The sequence below is a fragment of the Mustela lutreola genome, chromosome 15 (assembly GCF_030435805.1).
Source record: "Mustela lutreola isolate mMusLut2 chromosome 15, mMusLut2.pri, whole genome shotgun sequence".
Taxonomy (NCBI): Eukaryota; Metazoa; Chordata; class Mammalia; order Carnivora; family Mustelidae; genus Mustela; species Mustela lutreola.
Genome location: NC_081304.1, coordinates 6,121,819 through 6,139,998, shown reverse-complemented (window position 1 = coordinate 6,139,998; position 18,180 = coordinate 6,121,819). Strand labels below are relative to the sequence as shown.

General features: G+C 56.3%; 1 protein-coding gene across 1 annotated transcript; it reads right to left on the bottom strand.

The window, feature by feature from the left end:
- Positions 1 to 1,169: 1,169 nt before the first annotated feature.
- FADS6 (fatty acid desaturase 6) lies at positions 1,170 to 15,670 on the bottom strand. The gene is made up of 6 exons (XM_059149115.1): positions 15,395 to 15,670; positions 14,738 to 14,904; positions 5,679 to 5,859; positions 4,896 to 5,083; positions 3,694 to 3,873; positions 1,170 to 3,110 (listed from the first exon to the last, which is right to left on the bottom strand). Exons 1-6 carry the CDS (start codon positions 15,555 to 15,557, stop codon positions 2,961 to 2,963), a joined length of 1,029 nt encoding a protein of 342 aa, XP_059005098.1. The 5' UTR covers positions 15,558 to 15,670; the 3' UTR covers positions 1,170 to 2,960.
- Between the last annotated feature and the right edge of the window lie 2,510 nt (positions 15,671 to 18,180).

Sequence of the window (18,180 nt, the reverse complement as noted above, 5' to 3'; positions counted from 1 at the left end):
TCACAGACATATACTGACAAGGTGTAAACATATAAACCAGCATCTGGTTCCAAGAAATCAAGAAATGGGACATGTGCTTCCTTGTCACTTCCCGTCTCTCCTACTGAGAAGTAAATACTCTTTTGGCTTTTACTAAGTCATTGTATTTTGTGTCTGTCCCACTAGACCAGGAGAAAGCAAACTATGGCTTGCAGGCCAAAATGCTGCCTACCACCTGTTTTCCTACTAGTGCAAGCTAATGGTTTTTCCATTCTTAAATGGAATTGTGAAGAATAATATCTTGTGGCATGTGAAAATTACTTAAACTTCAAAAGAAGCTTTATGGGCACACAGTCATGCTCACTTCTTTCCATATTTTCTGTGGCTCAATGTGCTTTAATTAGTTGTGTTTCAGTAGTTGTGACTGAGGCCATATGGTCCACAAAGCCCAAAATACTATCTGGGGGCACCTGGGTGGCTCAGTCGGTTAAGTGTCCGACTCTTGGTTTCAACTCAGGTCATGATCTCAGGGTCATGGGATCAAGCCCTGCATGGGGCTCCAAGCTGGGTGTGGAGCCTGCTTAGAATTCTCTTTCTTCCTCTCCCTCTGTCCCTCCCTCCCCCGTCTCAAAAATAATCTTTGCTGTAAGTTCTGAAAACGTTAGCTATCATCAACATCAATATTATCACCTCCCATATACCTCTGTAAATTAGACCTTAGGTCTCTGTAGAGTCCAGGGAGGGCTTCATTCTCTCCTGTCACCTCTGCCTTCCCCCTCAAGCCCCATGCATTCCCAGCCCATATCCTTAGTGCATTGTTCTCGGGCTCCTGTGGTGCTGTCAGGTCTGGTACCGGGGCTGCCCACTCCGCACTCAGGCCCAGATCAATAACAATGAGTCATCGGTATGGATTAGGTGCTTTTGATCATTAGCCAGGACTGTGCCATGGAGCTTTTCTGACATTGCATTTTTTCATGTGGAGAATTAGCAGTTTGATTAATCCCATACCCAGACCTGAGGGCCATTTCTGAGCTGCTAATGGATTTCAAAAGAGCGGTAATAACGTATAGCAAAGCAGCGGGCTGCGGAGGCTGCCAACCTTTTGCTGTTCCAAGAGGACTGCTTGGATCCAAAACTCGGCTCTATAGGTCCACCTCCCGGCAGGAAACAGATGGCACGCTCAGAAGGGCTGACTGAAAAGAGTTTAATGAAGGAACTTTGAACTGAGGCGTGGGCAGGATCAAGGGAATGGGGAAGCACCCTTGGTTACCAACGCTGACCCCAGGCCCCGAAGAAGCAGAAAGAGGGAGCAGTTTCAGAAGTAGTGAGAGCCCCTCGCTGTCGGAAAGGGCACCCGGCAGAAGCCGCGGTCTTTTGTAGAGGGAGGCAGGCTGGAGAAGAAGAGGGGGGTAGGGCATAGATCTGGGGGGACAGCGGAGCCACACCGGAGATGGGTTGGCGTCTGGGACCAGGCTTAGAGGATGGCGCGGCCTGCTGTCTCTCCCCTCTGTCCATCCCATTTGCCGCATTTAGCCGCCCCATCAGCAGCGCTGGCCTGCCCTCCACCCCGTCCAAAGACTTCACTGGGAAACAAGGCAGTTGTGTGCTCAGAACATGACTCGCCTGGTCTCAGCCAGAGATGATTTTGCCCCCTAGGGGACAGGTCGTTGGCAATATCTGGAGACATGTTTGATTGTCACAACATGTGCTCCTGGCATCCCTGTGGGCAGAAGCTCCCTGGCTGTTCAACATCCTGGGATGCCCAGGACGGGGCCCAGGGACAAAACAATCCGGCCATGTCAGTACTACCCACGTAAGAAACCCTGCTTTGAATGAACTGCTCTGGGCTCCTGTCATAGGCCTGGCCTCCGCTGTCCCTCCCTCAGTCTCCAGCTGGGCCCATCCTTGCGCCCTGTCGTTCAGCCACTCTTTAGGGCGGCCCCCAGCCCTCACTCTAGGCTGCCCACTTCCGGCTGACTCTCAGGGGTGTCTCTAGCCCGCTGCCTCCCTCCTCTGGCTGGCATCGGTGCCGCCCTGGATCTCTGCCTCCCTCCCAGGCGGCAGGCACCTGTTCACAGCCAAGCGCTGCTCTTGACTCCAAGCCCTTGTGCCTGCGCCCTGCCTTCCTTCCTCTCCGCTCTAAGCCTGTCTGTACTCCAGGCCCTGAGCCCATCGCCCCCTCCGGCCTCGGCTACTCTCTTTGCAGTTGATACTTCTTTGAGGTCCGCCCCTTCTAAACATCATGGAACAAAGCAGACTTGTGCTCCAACTAGCCAAGGTCAAGCTCAAAGCTATTTACACTCTTATTTATGCCCTCATTGTCCCTGGAGTGCTCTCCCCACAAAACACATACACTTTGATTTCCTGACGTTGCAGGTATTGGGAGCTGCCGAGCCTGTGGCTTGAGGAGGCTTCTCTGGCTGAGACACCCAGGAAGTCTGCCAAAAGTAACCTCCCCCTGTGGTCCCCGGGGAGAGGGCTCCTTAGCAGCCAGAGCCTCAAAGGACACAGGAAGAAGCAGTGGCCAGCCAATCATGGGCTCTCCTGGCACATGGGAGGCCCTAACTGGGGGACTGAGCCTTCTCTCTCCTCGGCTCCCCCTGCACAGGGCCCACCCGGCCCATCACCTTCCCTTAACCCTACAGAGGCTCAGACACAGCAGGAGAGGAATCCAGCTGTTTAGCCCTGAGATAAGGCCGGCTGAGGTCCAAACTGACCAGAACGCCCAGCCGCTGTTACTCCTTTCCCCCGGATATCCCTCAAACCCCAGAAAAGCAAGCAAGGCAGGTTACCCCCAGAAATCCCAGCTGGAGCACTCCGCCTCACTGGCCCCAGTGCCTCCCCACTCCACCACCACCAGCAGCCCAGCCACCGCACTAGGGGAGGGCCCAGGCCCTCCTGGAGTGAAGGCAGGCTAGCAGAAGCAAGAGAGCTAGGATCGGGCCAGGGAGGGGGTGCGGGGTGACTGTGCGGCCCACCCCTCACTGCAACCCCACCAGTTCGGTGATGGGAGGGGTCTGCACCATGAACTCCTCGTAGCGGTTGAGAAACAGCCTGAATCGAGCCAGGTAAGAGTCCTCGTTGTACGGCAGCTGCTTTTCACGGAGGAACCCGGACACCACAGGCTTCACCTGCCAGGAGACAGACAAGAGGAGGAGCCGCTGAGCCAGGACTGGGGGCAGCCCCCTTCTCCTGCAGGGCTCTTCCTCCTCCCAGCCCAAGCTCCTGTGACCGCAGTGTCCCACGAGGCTCTGGAGGAGCCTGGGGCAGGGGGAATTCCTGCCTCTCCCCTCCCGGGAGGCAAGGGAAAGGGGGGGCTTCTCCCCTACCTCCTCCCCACCAGGGTGCCCAACTGGATGACAGTCCTCCTTGGCAGAGGGGATAAAAGCTGTAGTTCCCTTTGCCAAGCACGGCCTGCGTGCCCAGCATTTCAGATCCATCTCATTTCACCCTGAAAGCCTGCCAACAAGCACTGCTTACTCTCATCACCCAGGCGAGGAAGCAGAGGCTCCTGGACATTCAGTTAACTTGCCCAGAGTCGCAGTGTGAGTAAGGAACCCACAAGTCTGTGATGGGAAAGGTACACCGCTGCTGGTGCACAGGGCTGGCCTTCAGGGGACCTCTGACCAGGCCAGCTGGGGGACCCGGGCTGCACTGCCCTCTGCCCTCAGATAGCCCCTTCATCACAAGTCCGCCAGCCCGACCACCACCGACCTTCAGGCACATGTTGTCAGAGAGCCAGGGGAAGAGGTGGTGCTCCACGTGGCAGCTGATGAGGGAGTGGCCGAACGCCCAGTCCAGCACCGGCAGCCGGGGCAGGTTCAGCACGCCCAGGCTCATCATGTGAATCCGCCGGGGCTTCCTGTCCCGGGAAAACATGGGCAGCCCAATGTGCTGCAACAGACACGTGGGTCACACCCTCGGCCGAGGCCAGGCAGCCCTGGGCCTCCCCGCCCTGCCCCGGACATCCTCGCCTACCACCTGGGGACGCAGTGGGTCCCTCTGTCTCCCTCACTCCCACTCTGGCGGGACCTGGGGAGGCGAGAGGAACTGGGGACTCTCCTGTCTGTGCTCCAAGCTCCATCTCACCCATCTCTAGGCCTCTGTCTGCATCTCTACAAGGAGGGGCTTGGCTTGGACACCCCTTTGGACCCCATGCTCCTGAGATGCCTGTGACTGCCCACGGCTCGTTCTCATGCCTCTATGCCTTTGTCTCATCCTGGAGAGACCTTCTCTCTCTCTTTTCACTAATCAAAATCCTGCTCAGGGTTCAAGATCAAGTTTGTGCAAATTTTGCATTCAACAAGTATGGATAAGCGCCTCCTCTAAGGGATTCGGAAGTGATCAGGAGTGCCCGTTGCAGCAGGACCGGGCGGGGGCAGGCGGCCGGGCAGAGGTGAAGTCACCACGGGCAGCGTGGCCAGTACCGGGACGGGGGCGTGAAGGACGCTCTCACCTTCACGCATCTCGTCTTCATGTCCAGGGAGCAGAGACGCGTCCCCATGGAAATGGCCCTGGGTCTGAGCGCTGAGCCCCCAGCCTCCCATGAAGACCTCCCATCTCCGGCTCCTCCAGCCTCGCGGCCTGCACCAGGGCCTCGGTGATGGCCCACAACTCATGTCACTTGGGCCTATCACAGTAAGTGTCCGGAGGGCAGGAGATGGGGTCCTAATCACTTGTGTCTCCACAGGACCTCGTCAAGTGCCCTAGGCAGAGAAGTTTCTTAAATCTTCCATCCCCGATCCACATGTGAATGGCAAATGGCAGCCAGCGGTGAAGAGAAGCAAACTCTCTACCTGAAACCCAGACTCTGATAACCCACAGAGAGGTGGGGGCGGGAGGTGGGGGGCCGATGCCTCTCTCTCTTTCCCCAGAACCCCAAGTCTAGCCCGCGGTCCCAGTCGGGGATGCCTCACCTGGAAGATGTTGACGTGAAGGTAAGGGTGGGCCAGCAGCGATCTGCTGACGAACATACACAGCAGGGCCGAGCTGGGGCTCCTGAAGCCAGACACGTTCCGAAGCAGCCAGTAGTGAGCATAGAGGCCCAGGGAAATCAGGCCCAGCGTGCACACAGCGGACCTGAGCTCCACCTTCCTCAGCCGCTCTGCCAGAGGGAGCAAGAAATTGAGTGTGGGGGTGGGGGGGGAGGTGACGTTCAGATCCCACAAAGCCGGCTCCCTGCTGGCCCGTGGGTGCTAGCTAGTGGGCTAACTAGGGCGATCTGTTCGCCCTCACAGCCCCGAAAAGTCCATTTGCCCCTCTTATGAATAAGGAAGTTAAGCAAGTTGACGAAGGCCACTGTGCTAAGAAGCGGTCAGCGCCACCCGGGGCACTGGCTGCCCTCCAGCCCCTCCTGCCACCAGATGGTATCGCTCCCATAATATTACGACCCCTCACATGCAACACAGCACAAGGCATCCGGGAAGTATTTTTGCATCTATGACCTCACGATGCCTTCACACCCCACCTGGAGGATCAGGTAAGAACCCAAGTCAGAGCGGTCACGTGACCTGCCTATGGCCATCAGCGGCAGAGCCAGACCTGGCCCTGGGTGCAAGGCTCCTTCTGCCCTGCCTATCTCAGAAAGTGTCTGGTCTTAACTCGGGGCTCCCAGCCCTTGCCCCACGAGCAGCCTCCAGGAGGGCAGGAAGGGAAGTAAGGAACCCGCTCTGGGCAGGGCGCGGCCCCGGCGTACTCACCGACTGCCACCAGCGGGGTTATGATGGGGATCAAGAGAGGAGCAAGGAACATGTACACAAAGCGGTTGAGGAAAGGCAGCCGCCATGTGCTCGAGTCCCCCAGGCCCAGCACGTTGGTGTAACCGTGGTGCATCTTGACGTGTCCGTACTTGGCATACTCTGCGCTGAAGGCCGAGCAGACCTGGAGGAGGGCTCAGAGAGGGCACCGGGGTCCGCGGCATGCACGGTCAAGCAGAGCGGACCCCGCGAGCCTCAAGAACACTCCCCTCCCTGGGATCCTGCGTTTCCAGAGCCTTCTTGCCCTACATCCCCATCTTTCCCCGAGCCAATCGGACCATCAGCGCTCGGGTGTCCACGACAGCAGAGTGGCAGCGTCCACTTGGCGTGGCGATGCTAAGTGTTTGGAGGTGGGAGGCCAGCCCCAGCTGCCACTCTGCCCCCGACTGCCCAGGCAAGCCTGCAAGCCTCGGGGGGCTATCGGCAGGATCAGGCATGACGCAGGTATAGCTCCAACTGCAGTGACGTCATGCCTGATGCTCTTGGAAACATCATGTCGTCACAGGGCTGCTGTGCATTCGAAGCCCCCGAGCAGCAAGGGGAAGGGTGAGGAGTGGTCTGTCGGTGAGGGTGGGACCCAGGGCAAGGTGCCCCAGTGGGGGCTAAGTGTGAACGTCTCCCCAGGAGTGACTCGTCTGGCACACACCCTTGCCCTTGTGGGATTCTTCCAAACTGCCCGGGAGCAGCCACTGGACAGCGGCTCCAGCTCTAGGACTCCAACAAGGGCCATCATTCTGAGGGCAAAAGAGGTACAAAGGTGTTTCTTATGCAGATATATGCAAATTAAAATGCAGATGTCAGCCTCCTCCCATATTTTATCCAGGCCGTAAGATTTGGCTGATGTCATGGAAGAGGCTGCCCAACTGTTTCCAGAAAAACATAAAGCGTTTCCTAGTCCGGATCGCAGTGAGCCTCACGCCCCGTGTCCTGCGCTTTGCAGGGGCGAACCATTCTTCCAAGCCTAGCGAGTCAGCCGCCTTATGATCCACAGTTGACAGAAGCAGAAACGGACGCAGAGAGAGGCCATTGACCACCCCCGGTCCCTCAAGAAGGTGGCAGAGGGAGGAGTGGAACCCAGAATCCACCCAAGATAAGCCACAAGACCCCCGAGACGAGCCACTGACTACAAGTGAACAGAAACCCGGGCTTCTGGGTCCAGGCAGCAGAGGCAAAGCCAGAAGAAGACAAATCAGGGACAACATTGTCTCCAGGCCCCGCCTGCAGGGACTTTTCTCCCTTGGACTGAAATGGCGCCAAAATGTAGCCGGACACTCCCTCTGAAGGACACCGAGGGCCACAGCTAGTGACGTGACTGCCACGGTTTTACAAGAGGCCCATCCGCCAGACCAGCTCTGCCCGGGGCCCCTCGGGAGGCGGAGGCTGGGAAGGTAAGTGTCGACCCCTCAAAGCCTCGCTGTGCAGTCCCCGGGAGCAGGAGGAAGCGCTCTGCCCTCCCACGAGGTAGCTGGCCCAGGCCTGCTGGTCTCCAGGGCACGCGCCCACGGGGGCCACATGGGGGGGTCCGAGTTACCGCCAGAGGCTTCAGCGGTGGGCTCGGGGGCTGCAGCTGGGATCTGGCAGGAAGGACATCTTCCGAGGCCAGCCTGCCTCGGTCCAAGGCCTGCAGTGTGTGTTTTGAACCTCAAGGTTCTATCCCATGTAATCGGAGGAAACAACTATTTTTATTTATTCTTTTAAAGAAATCATATTTTTAAAAATATTTTATTTACTTATTTGAGAGCGTGAGCACAAGTTGGGGGGAGAGGCAGAGGGAAAAACAGAGTCCATGCTGAGCAGGGGGACTGACACAGGGCTTGGTCCCGGGTTCCAGGACCTGGAGATCGTGACCTGAGCCAACAGCAGATACTTGACAAACCGAGCCACGCAGGTACCCCAAGAAGCAACTGTTTTGAATTGCTCCTTCCATGCTTTTCTGCTTCAAGGGCCCATGGCACCTGCAGGCTGCGGGGGGACAAAGTTGCCTTTCCTTCTGGCACAACAGGCTCCCCCTCTACGCGCAGAAACCGGCAGCCCACGGCATTCAGAGTAGCGTTGCCACCAACGACCCCGCACCTAAGCAGGACTGAGCGTGGTAAGAACTTGGCCCCCAGGAGACACCTGGGTGGCTCAGTCGGTTAAGCGCCCGCCTTCGGCTAGGGGACTTGATTGGGATCAGGTCCCACATCAGGCTCCCTGCTCAGTGGGGAGCCTGCTTCTCCCTCTCCCTCTGCCTGCCTCTCTGCCTCCTTGTGCCCTCTCCCTCTCTCTCTGGCAAATAAATAAATAAAATCGTAAAAAAAAAAAAAAAAAAAAGAACTTGGCCCCCAGGGACCTGGTGGGGTCCTCTGTCAGCCACTCAGCTACATGGCCAGACCCCAGGATGGAGGTGGGGGCTGGGCGGACAAGTAAGCTACAACTCGCACTTCCAGAGTCTGTGTGTGGTGGGCCTTTTTATGTGAATAAGAACAGATTTGGGGCTCTTTCCATAACACTGAAATTCTTACTCCCATCTGGATGTTCATTCCCTGAAGGAAAGGAGGGGGCGGATCTGGGCTGGGAGAGAGGACGTCAGGCAGATCGCAGCGTGGCCCCCGTGCACGGACACCGGACACCGGACACCGAAGGGCACAGGAGAGGCTCAGTGCTGCCTGGGGAACTGCAAAACAGACTGGCCTGCTCTCCAGGGTTAGGCAGAGGTCTTGCCCGAGAGAATTCCATACGGACACCCGGGGAAGGTTCCAGAAGCCACAAGTCTGGTGCTGCTTCTTTCTTTCTTTCTTCCTTCCTTTTTCTTTTCTTTTTTTTTTTTTTTTAAAGTGATCTCTCAGGGCACCTGGGTGGCTCAGTGGGTTAAGCCTCTGCCTTTGGCTCCGGTCATGGTCTCAGAGTCCTGGGATCAAGACCGGAATCGGGCTCTCTGCTCAGCAGGGAGCCTGCTTCCCCTCCTTCTCTCTCTGCCTGCCTCTCTGCTGGCTTGTGATCTCTCTCTCTCTGTCAAATAAATAAATAAAATCTTTAAAAAAAATAAATAATCTCTCTACCCAACCTGAGATCAAGAGGCACACACTCCACCGACAGGACCAGCCAGGGGCCTCAAGGCTGGTGTTGCTTCTTGAGGTGGCCATACTCTGTGCCCCTCAGGAAGACTTACGGGCCCCAAGCTCTTAGCAGCACTCAGGTGAGGCAAGTGGCCAGAGTGTGCGTGGGGCAAGGGCCATTGTAAATCCTCTTGCTAAACATCAGGGACTCCAAGTCTCTCATCAGTGACTTCCTTCATTTACTGGTCTGTGCACTGAAGCCTCCTCAGACCTCTGCCGGTGCCCAGAGATAATGAATAGCTAAGGTAGCAGTTCGAGAAAACCTATTTTCTGGATAGGTAATATGCTTACATAATTCGGAATTCAAAAAGCCCACAGGGACAGGTCTCCCTCCTACCTCACCCCCAGCTCCCCATTTGCCTCCCGGAACCCAAGGGAAGCCCGTGATCTCTTATGTGTCCTTGAATATTTTAATTATTTTTTTTTTAAACAGACAATACTCTGCAGGATTAAAATGCATCCTGATAAAATTATGGTGCAGTCAAAGTTGGGTTATAAATAGGTCATTCTACTGGTTTGGAAGGGAGGGGCAGGACAAGACAGGGGTTGGGCTGCCGGCTGCTGGAAAGGGAACAGGACAGGCGGCATGACGGACAGGATCTGGGAAGGGGGAGGGGCGGGAGGAGCAGGAGGGATCAAGGACTATGACCAGGTCGGGTGGGGGGGCGGGGGCAGGCAGCTAAGGTGTGGCGGCTGGTGGCATCACTCCAGAGAGGGACACAGGGAAGAGGGGGCAACAAGCATGGACCAGATGGGAAAGAAAGGCGCCTGGCTGTCCCTGGGCCAGCTGCTCTCAGGGAGGACAGGCCCCAGGACCTCTTCGGCACCTCTCTCACTGCTTCCCAGGAGCTGAGGAGCCCTTTCATGTTGGCTTCAGTGGAGGAGGGCCTCTGGGGCTCCCCGCGGCTCGGCAATAGAGTGTCAGGTCATGTACAGGACACTCAGATAAATTCAAATTTCAGAGAAACAACCAGTTCTTTTCTTGTAGAGGCACATCCCAAATGCACCCCTGACCTCTACGCATGAGGTGCCCGGCACACACACACACACACACACACACACCAGTCACAACAGCAAAGATGTCGTGTCCCTGTCACGCTCTCTCTGTGCTCACGGGCTCCCACCACCTGCTCCCGGTCATGTCCCACCTGCCCCTCCCGGGCTGCACCGCGAACCACGAGCTGAGCAGCCTTGGCCAAGCGGCTGATCCTCCCAGACCCGTGTTTCCGCATCTACGAAGTGGAGGTAATAACAGCTTCCACTGTACAGGGAGGCGTGCCCACTGCATGCAGTAATCCGTGTGAAGTTCCCAGGAGGCGCCCAGTAGGTGTCCGCTGATAGAATCAGGATTTTTATTACTTCCGTGTCATTCATGTGTATCTGTTTCCCCACCTGACTCAGAGCCCCTGGGGAATGAGAAGCAGGTCTGGGTCACCGTTGTGTCCCCAGCATCCAGTGGAGGGCTTGGCGGGGAGGAGAAGCTCAGTGACGTGGGGAGCACTGATCGGCCACTGGAACTCAGCCTGGACAGACGCTGTCCCAGCCTGAAGTCCCTCCTCAAACCGGCATCCTCACAGCTGGGCAGCCGCTGCCGGGCCTTCCTCTCCCTGAGCCCTTCCCTCAAGGCTGCGGTCCTCCCCCTCGGGCTGCCGTCCACACTCGCCTGGACCTGCTCCAGGGTCCTCTGCCTCTGAGGGGCCATATGGGAGCCCACCGCGGTCCCCACCACCGGGAGCCGGGCTTTACAGACCCACAAGAGTTGGAATTGCCATGAGAACCCCCCTCTTAGAGACCTCGGGCTCATCCTTGAGGAAGCCACACCAAAGCTGGGGTCAATGGGGTGGGGGGCTTCTTGAAACTCCATTTGGCAGATCTACACATGATAAAATGGCAGAGACAGACAGACAGACACACACACACACATACACACACACACGGTACGAATGTCAATTTCCTGTTTGGCTATTGAAAGACACTTACACTAGTGTCACTTATATAAATATAAATGTTATATAAAAAGAGGTGCCTGGGTGGCTCAGTGGGTTAAGCATCCAACTCTTGATTTTGGCTCAGGTCACAATGTGACAGTCATGGGATCGAGTCCCCAGTCGGGCTCCATGCTCAGCGTGGAATCTGCTTGTCCCTCTCCCTCTGCTCCACCCCCCACTTGCTTGACCTCGCTCTAAAATAAACAGCAAAAAAAGAAATACATAAAATCTTTAAAAAAAAAAAGTGGGGGGCACCTGGGTGGCTCAGTCATTAAGCGGCCGGCTCAGGTTACGATTCCAGAGTCCTGGGATCGAGCCCCACATCAGTCTCCCTGTTCAGCAGCAGGAAGCCTGCTTCTCCCTCTTCTTCTGCTTGTGCTCTCTCTCTCACTGCCTCCCTCTGCCAACTAAATAAAGAAAATCCTTAAATAAATAAATAGATAGATAATTTTTTTTTAAAAAAAGATTATAAATGTAGCTAATGGGGGATGCTGGATGAAGGGTGCCCTGGACCTCTCTGTCCTATTCTTGCAAAGTCCTATGAATCTATAATTATTTAGAAAGTAAAGTTTGTGGGGTTTTTTTCACAAAAGTATATTTTGTACTACAGATCTAGTTTTGCCCTCCACATAAATTTTTTAATTAAAAAAAATTAAAAATTCATAGCCAGGCATACTCAGATGAACACCCCTCAGGGTTCAGGTGCAGAGAGAGGAAAGGTTAGGGAGCCCAGAAGAAAATGGCCACACTGAACTTGAGAACATTCAAGAATCAGGACCAGGCTGGGGTTTCTGAGTTCTGTTTCCACCACTACACGGGACCCCAATGAAGTCCCCTGTGTGATACCCCCTCCCCCAGGGCAGAACTGGGCTCCCTGGGCTTCCCCTGGACGCTGTGACTCCAGCCCTGCAGCACAAAGGCGACTTTAGAAGGAGGGTTTGAGGTTGAGACACACTAAAGAATTTAGTGACTGGCTTGACCTGTTCCTCCCCACTCAGGAAGCATCTTGATTGCGAGTGAAATACAGGGAAGTTCTTAAAACCTCTGATTTGGGGGTGTCAATCCTTCCCAAGCTGCGGGGATTTAAACCAAGGATGGCCCTGCCCCCCTTCACCCTGCCCCCGCCTTCCTGGGAAACTTAGAACAAAGAGGGGCAGGTGCTTCTGCAGGGTAGGCCATGGCCATCAGTGGACGGGAGAGAGGTTCAGAGGCTCACTAGCAAGAGAAATAGAACTTTCTCCTGCAGACCAGAAGTGGGTCTTCGGAGGGAAGTTCACGCCAGTGTGGGCAGCTGTGTATGACCGAGGTTACCTCAACGAAACAGCAACTAGAATGTCACCGCCCTGTCCATCCTGCCTGCCCCTCCCCCCAGATCCAAGCGGTCAGAAAGGGCCTGGCCCTTGTCCCACCCCTGGCTCAAGCCAGCAGACCCTTCGAGAAACCTGCTCAAAGCTGGGTGCCCAGGGACACCAGTAACACTCGCTGACTCCTGGGGCTCCAGACTAGAGAACTAGATCATTCTGTAGTGATGATGGCTCCTGAGGGTCAAGGTTTGGGCAGAGTGCCGGCAGCCAATGAGAGAAAGACCAAAGTGTGAAGATAACGGGACGCGGCAGAAGTGGGGAGTCAGGGGGAGGGTCCCGGGGAGCGAGAACTTGACCTTTGTGCCATGCAGAGAACAGGGGGTGGGCCAGAGCCTCAGCAAACAGTGCCCTCAGTGCACACACACACACACACACACAGGCCCACATACTCACACACTCACACACTTGGTCTGTCCAGCTTTGCATAATGCATGAAGCTTTCTGTTCAACACAAACAGCACTAATGCACAGGAACAACAAAACTGCTAACCCTCTCCTTGCAGCGGACCTCACGCTCCCTCCATTAAAAAAATAGCAACCCCAACATTTGGTGAGAATCCAAGAGTCAGGCCCAGGCCCTAAATCCAGATCTCCGTGGTCCCATTTAAGCCTCGCACGGGCTCCGCCAGCCAGGGATATCATGATTCCTGTTTATCAGATGAGGAAGCCAACCGTGAATTAAGTAACTTGCCCCCGGTCAGGTGGCCGGTAGGGCTGCACATGTGGCTTCCCCTGCAGCCGTGCCCTAAAGCCAGCCCCTGCCTGGCTGCCAAGCCCAGCACCCTGCCTGAGAACCCCATTTGCCCCACTAATGCCAGCGGTAGGGGGAGTCCCGCGCCCCACAATGGAAAGTAGACCCTCCCCAGGGACGTAGCCCGAACCACACAGTGTGGGGCAGAACAACACATTCTGCTTCAGTCTCCACAGGAGGTAAGAACCAAGCCTCCCCCACCACAAAAGACTCCTAGGCCTCTAGATGGTGACCCTTCATCAGCCGGCTTTCCCTTGCCCCCACTTCCCCTGCAGAGTCATCATCAACCAATACTGATGAAATGCCCACTGAGAGCTCAGCTCCATGCCAAGAGCTGAACCTACAAAGAGGTAAAGATGAGGTCACCGCCCTGGGGCTCGTAGGGACAAGAGAGCCTACAGCCACCAAGCTGCTTGGGTCAGACACTGACTACACACCAGCTCTTCTGCTGGGGAGCCTGGGCAGTGGGGAGGGGGGGGAGGCACTCTCCTCCAACAAGCCCGGGCCTCCAGGGCATTCAGCTGCGCTGGGAACTTGGAGGACACAGTCATCTCTCTGTACCGCCAAATCCCCTGTCGTAACTTAGTCCAAAATCCACAACACCTACTCACCATCGCTGCCGCCAGGGCTCCTGGCACACAGGACAGCTTTGAAAGGGCCACAGAGAGCTCATTCTACCCATTGTGTCCCCAGCTTCTCCCCTGCCCCTGACTACAAGCTACGGGACATCTGACCCCAGCTCCAGACCTCAGAGACTAGGGAGCATCAGCGCCCAGGGGTTCCCTGGGAAGGGAAACCACTTGAAATAGACCCTGAAGACAGGGAACCTGTTGGGCTTCTCTTGTTGTTGGCAGCTAGAAATGTGTGCCTGTGGAAGAGGAGGGGAGGGGAGAAAGGGGGAATGGAGAAGCCTAGGTAGGAAATGTGTAGCTTTATGAAATGTCATCTGTGGGTCTGCACGTGCACGTAGAGGCCTTAATAAAGTTATATAAAGTCTGGGGAGCCTGGGTGTCTCCGTCTATTAAGCGTTTGCTTTCAGCTCAGGTCATGATCTCACCCGGGGTCTTGGGATCAAGCCCTACATCGGGTTCCCTGCTCTGCAGGGAGTCTGCTTCTCCCTCTGCCTCTGCTGCTCCCCCTGCTTGTGCTCGCTCTTTCTCTCTCTGACAAACAAATAAATCAAATCTTTTTAAAAATTGTGTCAAGTTACTCTTTGAGTTCGTTGGTCACAGTAAGCCACGGCAGGAAAGGACTGCTTCTGGTGCCCGCTCTCATGTTCGCTCCTAAGGGACCTGGGCGGCCAGGTGAGGATGTACCTGGGAGGGGCGGGGAGGAGGCAAGTTGCACAAAGGAACCAGAAAGTCCTGACTCGAGTCCAGAGAAAAGGACAGCCTGGCCAGAAGCCTCTGGCTATGTCCGGAGGGGAAAAAGGTGAAGCAGAAAGTGGAGGGTACAGCTCAGGGGAAGCAAAGGTCAGGAGAACAGGAGGCTCCTCAGGCTGGCTCTGCATTGCCAGGCGTCAGAGGGGTGCACGGTCCAGAGCTGGGACACCGTCAGGCCCCTGTTACCCCTCCCTCTCTGTCAGGGGTTCACAATTTACTCCCTGACTGTGGAACCAGGAAACCTCAAAGGTTGTAGCCGGGTCCACTGGGTCCTGTGCCACAGAGAGGCAAGGAGATGCCCCCTGGAGAAACAGGGGTGCTCAGGCCAGGTCCCCTGCCGTAGGGGGACGTGCACCCGTTCCTCATGCAGCTCTCTGCCCCCAAGCGTGGACGCCCTCTGCCCTCTTAGCTAGGCTCACCTCCACAAAGAACAGCTCCCAGATCTTGCTCCAGCCTTTGGACTCTGTGAGCGCCCCGTGCGTGGCCAGGTGGCTGCCCTTGACTGTGAGTGTGTAGTGGCTCATCCCCAGGATGGTAATGCCCAGCCCCAGGGCCAGGACATTCTCAGACCGCAGGCATAAGAACCCTGTAGGGAAGATGGAGAATGGGGATGGGGGCATGGGGGTAGGCAGGGTTTTCCTTCAGCTCTTGGAGATCTGGGACCAAATATCCTGGCCCCCACCCCTACAACCCAGGCCAAAGTGGGCCAGGGGCTTGGGGGCTGCCAGAGGCAGAGTGAGCCAGGTCCCAACCAGGAAAGTTCCAGGGGAAACCCCATCCCTGGTGTCCCCATGGAACATCCTCCCCTCCCCCAGTCCCTCTCACCCCTCCCAACTCCTCCTCCCCCCAAACCCAACCGCCCTTCAGGCCCTCCGGCCTCCTCCCTTCTCCAGTGCCCCCTTCCTCTGGGGACCAGGGCAGGACACTGCCACCAGATTTTCAGATTTGGGGTGAACCCCTCCTTCCTGGGGTCCCCGGCACGCACCATCTCCTCCATGCCCCAATCCCCAGCCTCTCCACCACCCCGCTCCGCGGCCGCAGCCCGGCCCGCTGTCACCCTGTCCCGTGTTCCTCACCGGCCGGCAAGGCGAGAAGGCTGAGCGCGAGGATGGCGCAGTCCACGCCGTGGCGCTCCCACCACGAGCTCGCCCTCTCCACGTCCCGGACCAGCGCCTCCAGCTCACCCAGCAGCGCCTCGCCCCCGCCGTTCCCCAGGGGGGCGTCCCGAGCCGCCTCCATAGGCTCCGAGCGGCCGGCGGCCACCAGAGCGACCCAGGAGGACTCGGGGACCGTCTGCGGCGCCCCGCGAGGCGCACGGCGCGAGCAAGGGCGGGCCGGGGCGGAGTCACGCGCCAGCCGGGGACACCCGCCCTCGGTGTCACGGTGCGTGCTGGGCACCCGAGCGCCTCCTGCGGCGCGCGGCGGCCACCCGGCCCGACCCAGGGTCGCCTTCCCCGCTGGAGAGACCAGAAACGCCGCAGGAAGAGCGGGCGGATGCGCGCTGGCGAGGAGCGAGAAGCAGCCGGGGCTGGAGGCAACGCGGCGACCCCCGCGGAGGAGGCTGGCGCGGAGACCCCCATGGAAAGCCCCCCCCCCCCCCCAGGGCCTTCTCTGACCGCCTGACTTCAGACACCTTCCTCGCTTCTCCGGTCCCCGTACCTGCACCCTCTCGAGTCCGCTGTAGCATTTTTATCCCCCAGCCGTGTATTTTCTTAGCAGCGCTTAGCGGATTCCCACATATGACCCGGGCCTGTCCCCACTAGCTGGCTGCTGTCTGCCGACCCTTACTTTTGCCGCTCTCGCTCGGGCTGGGTCTTTAGTAACTAAAGCGGTTCTTGGCACAGAAACGTTCTTGAATTTGTGGGGCAGAAAGTTCGAGGACTCACTCTTTCCAAACAGATGGGGTGTGGGGTCCCTCTGGTCCTTGACTTTAGCAAAGGTGACCCCTGGAGAATTGGCTCTCCGGTCTAGCGGAGTGAGACACTCTAAAAGGAATAACCACAGAGGAAGGCATAACTCTAGACAAAAGACACTCAGAGGTCATCATTCCAGGTGGATCCCTCTGCAATTCCACTAGCTCAGGCGCGCTCAGGGTCATGCAAACAGCACCCACACCCCTGCCTTGGGAGCAGCACCTGTCCTAGCCCCTTGGCATCCCGGCAGCCCCACCCAGAGGTGCTGGAGGTCCTGTGGGCACAAGCCTCTGTGCTCTGCAGACTCCCTTCCCAGCATCTGGGGAGCTCTGTTTGCCTTTCTCTTTTTTGGGCTTACGTTCCCCCTGGTTTCATACTGGGTCCCTTTCAAAATGAGGTCTGGCATGGCAAGGGCAGCAGCATTTCAGAGGCGATCTTTGGGAAGGAGAAAGAAGAGCAGGAGGAGGAGAGAAGTGGAGAGAGCTGGGCGGAGGGTAGGGACCCTGATGACCGACTCCTAATGTCTACGGTGACATCTCCTTTCACGAATTCCTATGAGTTTCTCCCTCCAATTCTGCGTAAAAGGGTAAGATTTCTTGACCAGGTCAGTGTTCCAAGGGCCTAGCATCTAATAGACCAATTTTCAGGTGCGCACACACAGACACACACATGTGTGTGTTTCACCATTGGCCTCCACGTCCTTATTAAGTTTTATGTTTTCCCACAACTCCGCAAGGATGACATCATCCCCGCCTAATCCATGGAGGCCCCGAGAGATGAACTGATCTGCCCAGTATCCACCCCAAAGTCGCTAAATGGCAGACCTAGAACTCAAATCCAGGGTGTCTCCTCCAAATTTAATTATCTTTTGTTTATATCAGATTATTTTTTAAGATTTATTTATTGTTTATTTAAGATAGAGGGAGAGTGAGAGAGGGAGAGAGAGCACATGCATGAGTAGGGGAGCGGGGGATGAGGGGGGGCAGAGGAAGAGGGGGAAGCAGGCTCTCCACTGAGCAGGAAGCCCGACACGGGGCTCGATCCCAGGACCCTGGGATCATGACATGAGCTGAGGTCAGATGCTTAACTGACTGAGCCAGCCAGGAGTCCCTTTATATCAGATTCTTAAGACAGAGAAGGAGGAGGTGTTTTTCCCCCACCTTACCCTACCTCCAAGTCCCTCCCTCCCAGATATTAGAATTTTCAGGAAAAAGACATGTACAGTTTTTAAAAGCTTATTTGACATTAATATGCAGTATGACAATACTATTTTGTAAAGATGGAATTCCATGGCTTTTATCATATAAACTAGGAAACTTCCTATCAAGGTAGGAAGAAAGTACTAAGAAGCCCCCCGCTTCCTTCTGGCCATCTAAGTGATGCTGAGTGTCAAACAGGAACAGAGGCCAACATGTGTTAGAAGAGCTCCAGGAGCCAGGAATCCCCATAGGTAGGGCTGGCTGGCGGCCTCCCAGGAGAGAGGCAGACTTCGTTTGGAACAGACTCGCACCTGCCCGAGAAGGAAGAGCGCAAAGCATTCTGGGTCTTCAAGACTTAGAGAGGGTTGGGAGAGTGTTAGGGAAGGCAGGAGAGAAAGGCTGGGACCAGGTGCTGGAGGCACAGAGAATGGCAGACTGAGAGATGGGGGCTTGTTCCTGCAGGACTGGGGAGCCATAGCAGCCTTTAGAGCAAGGGAGTGACTTGTGTAGTGTGTTTGGGAAGGGTCACTGGGCATCGTGGAGTAGCCCACTGAAGTGCAAGAGACTAATTTGGAGACCGCTTCTGTACCCTGAAATAAGAGGGTACTGAGAATGTGGGTGGCAGGGGAGGGGCGCTGTAGGAAGGGAGAGAGGGAAATCAAAATCAGGAAGACTGAGGGGACCTGGGTGGTTTAGTCGGTGAAGTCTCTACCTTCAGCTTAGGTCATGATCTCAGGGTGCTAGGATGGA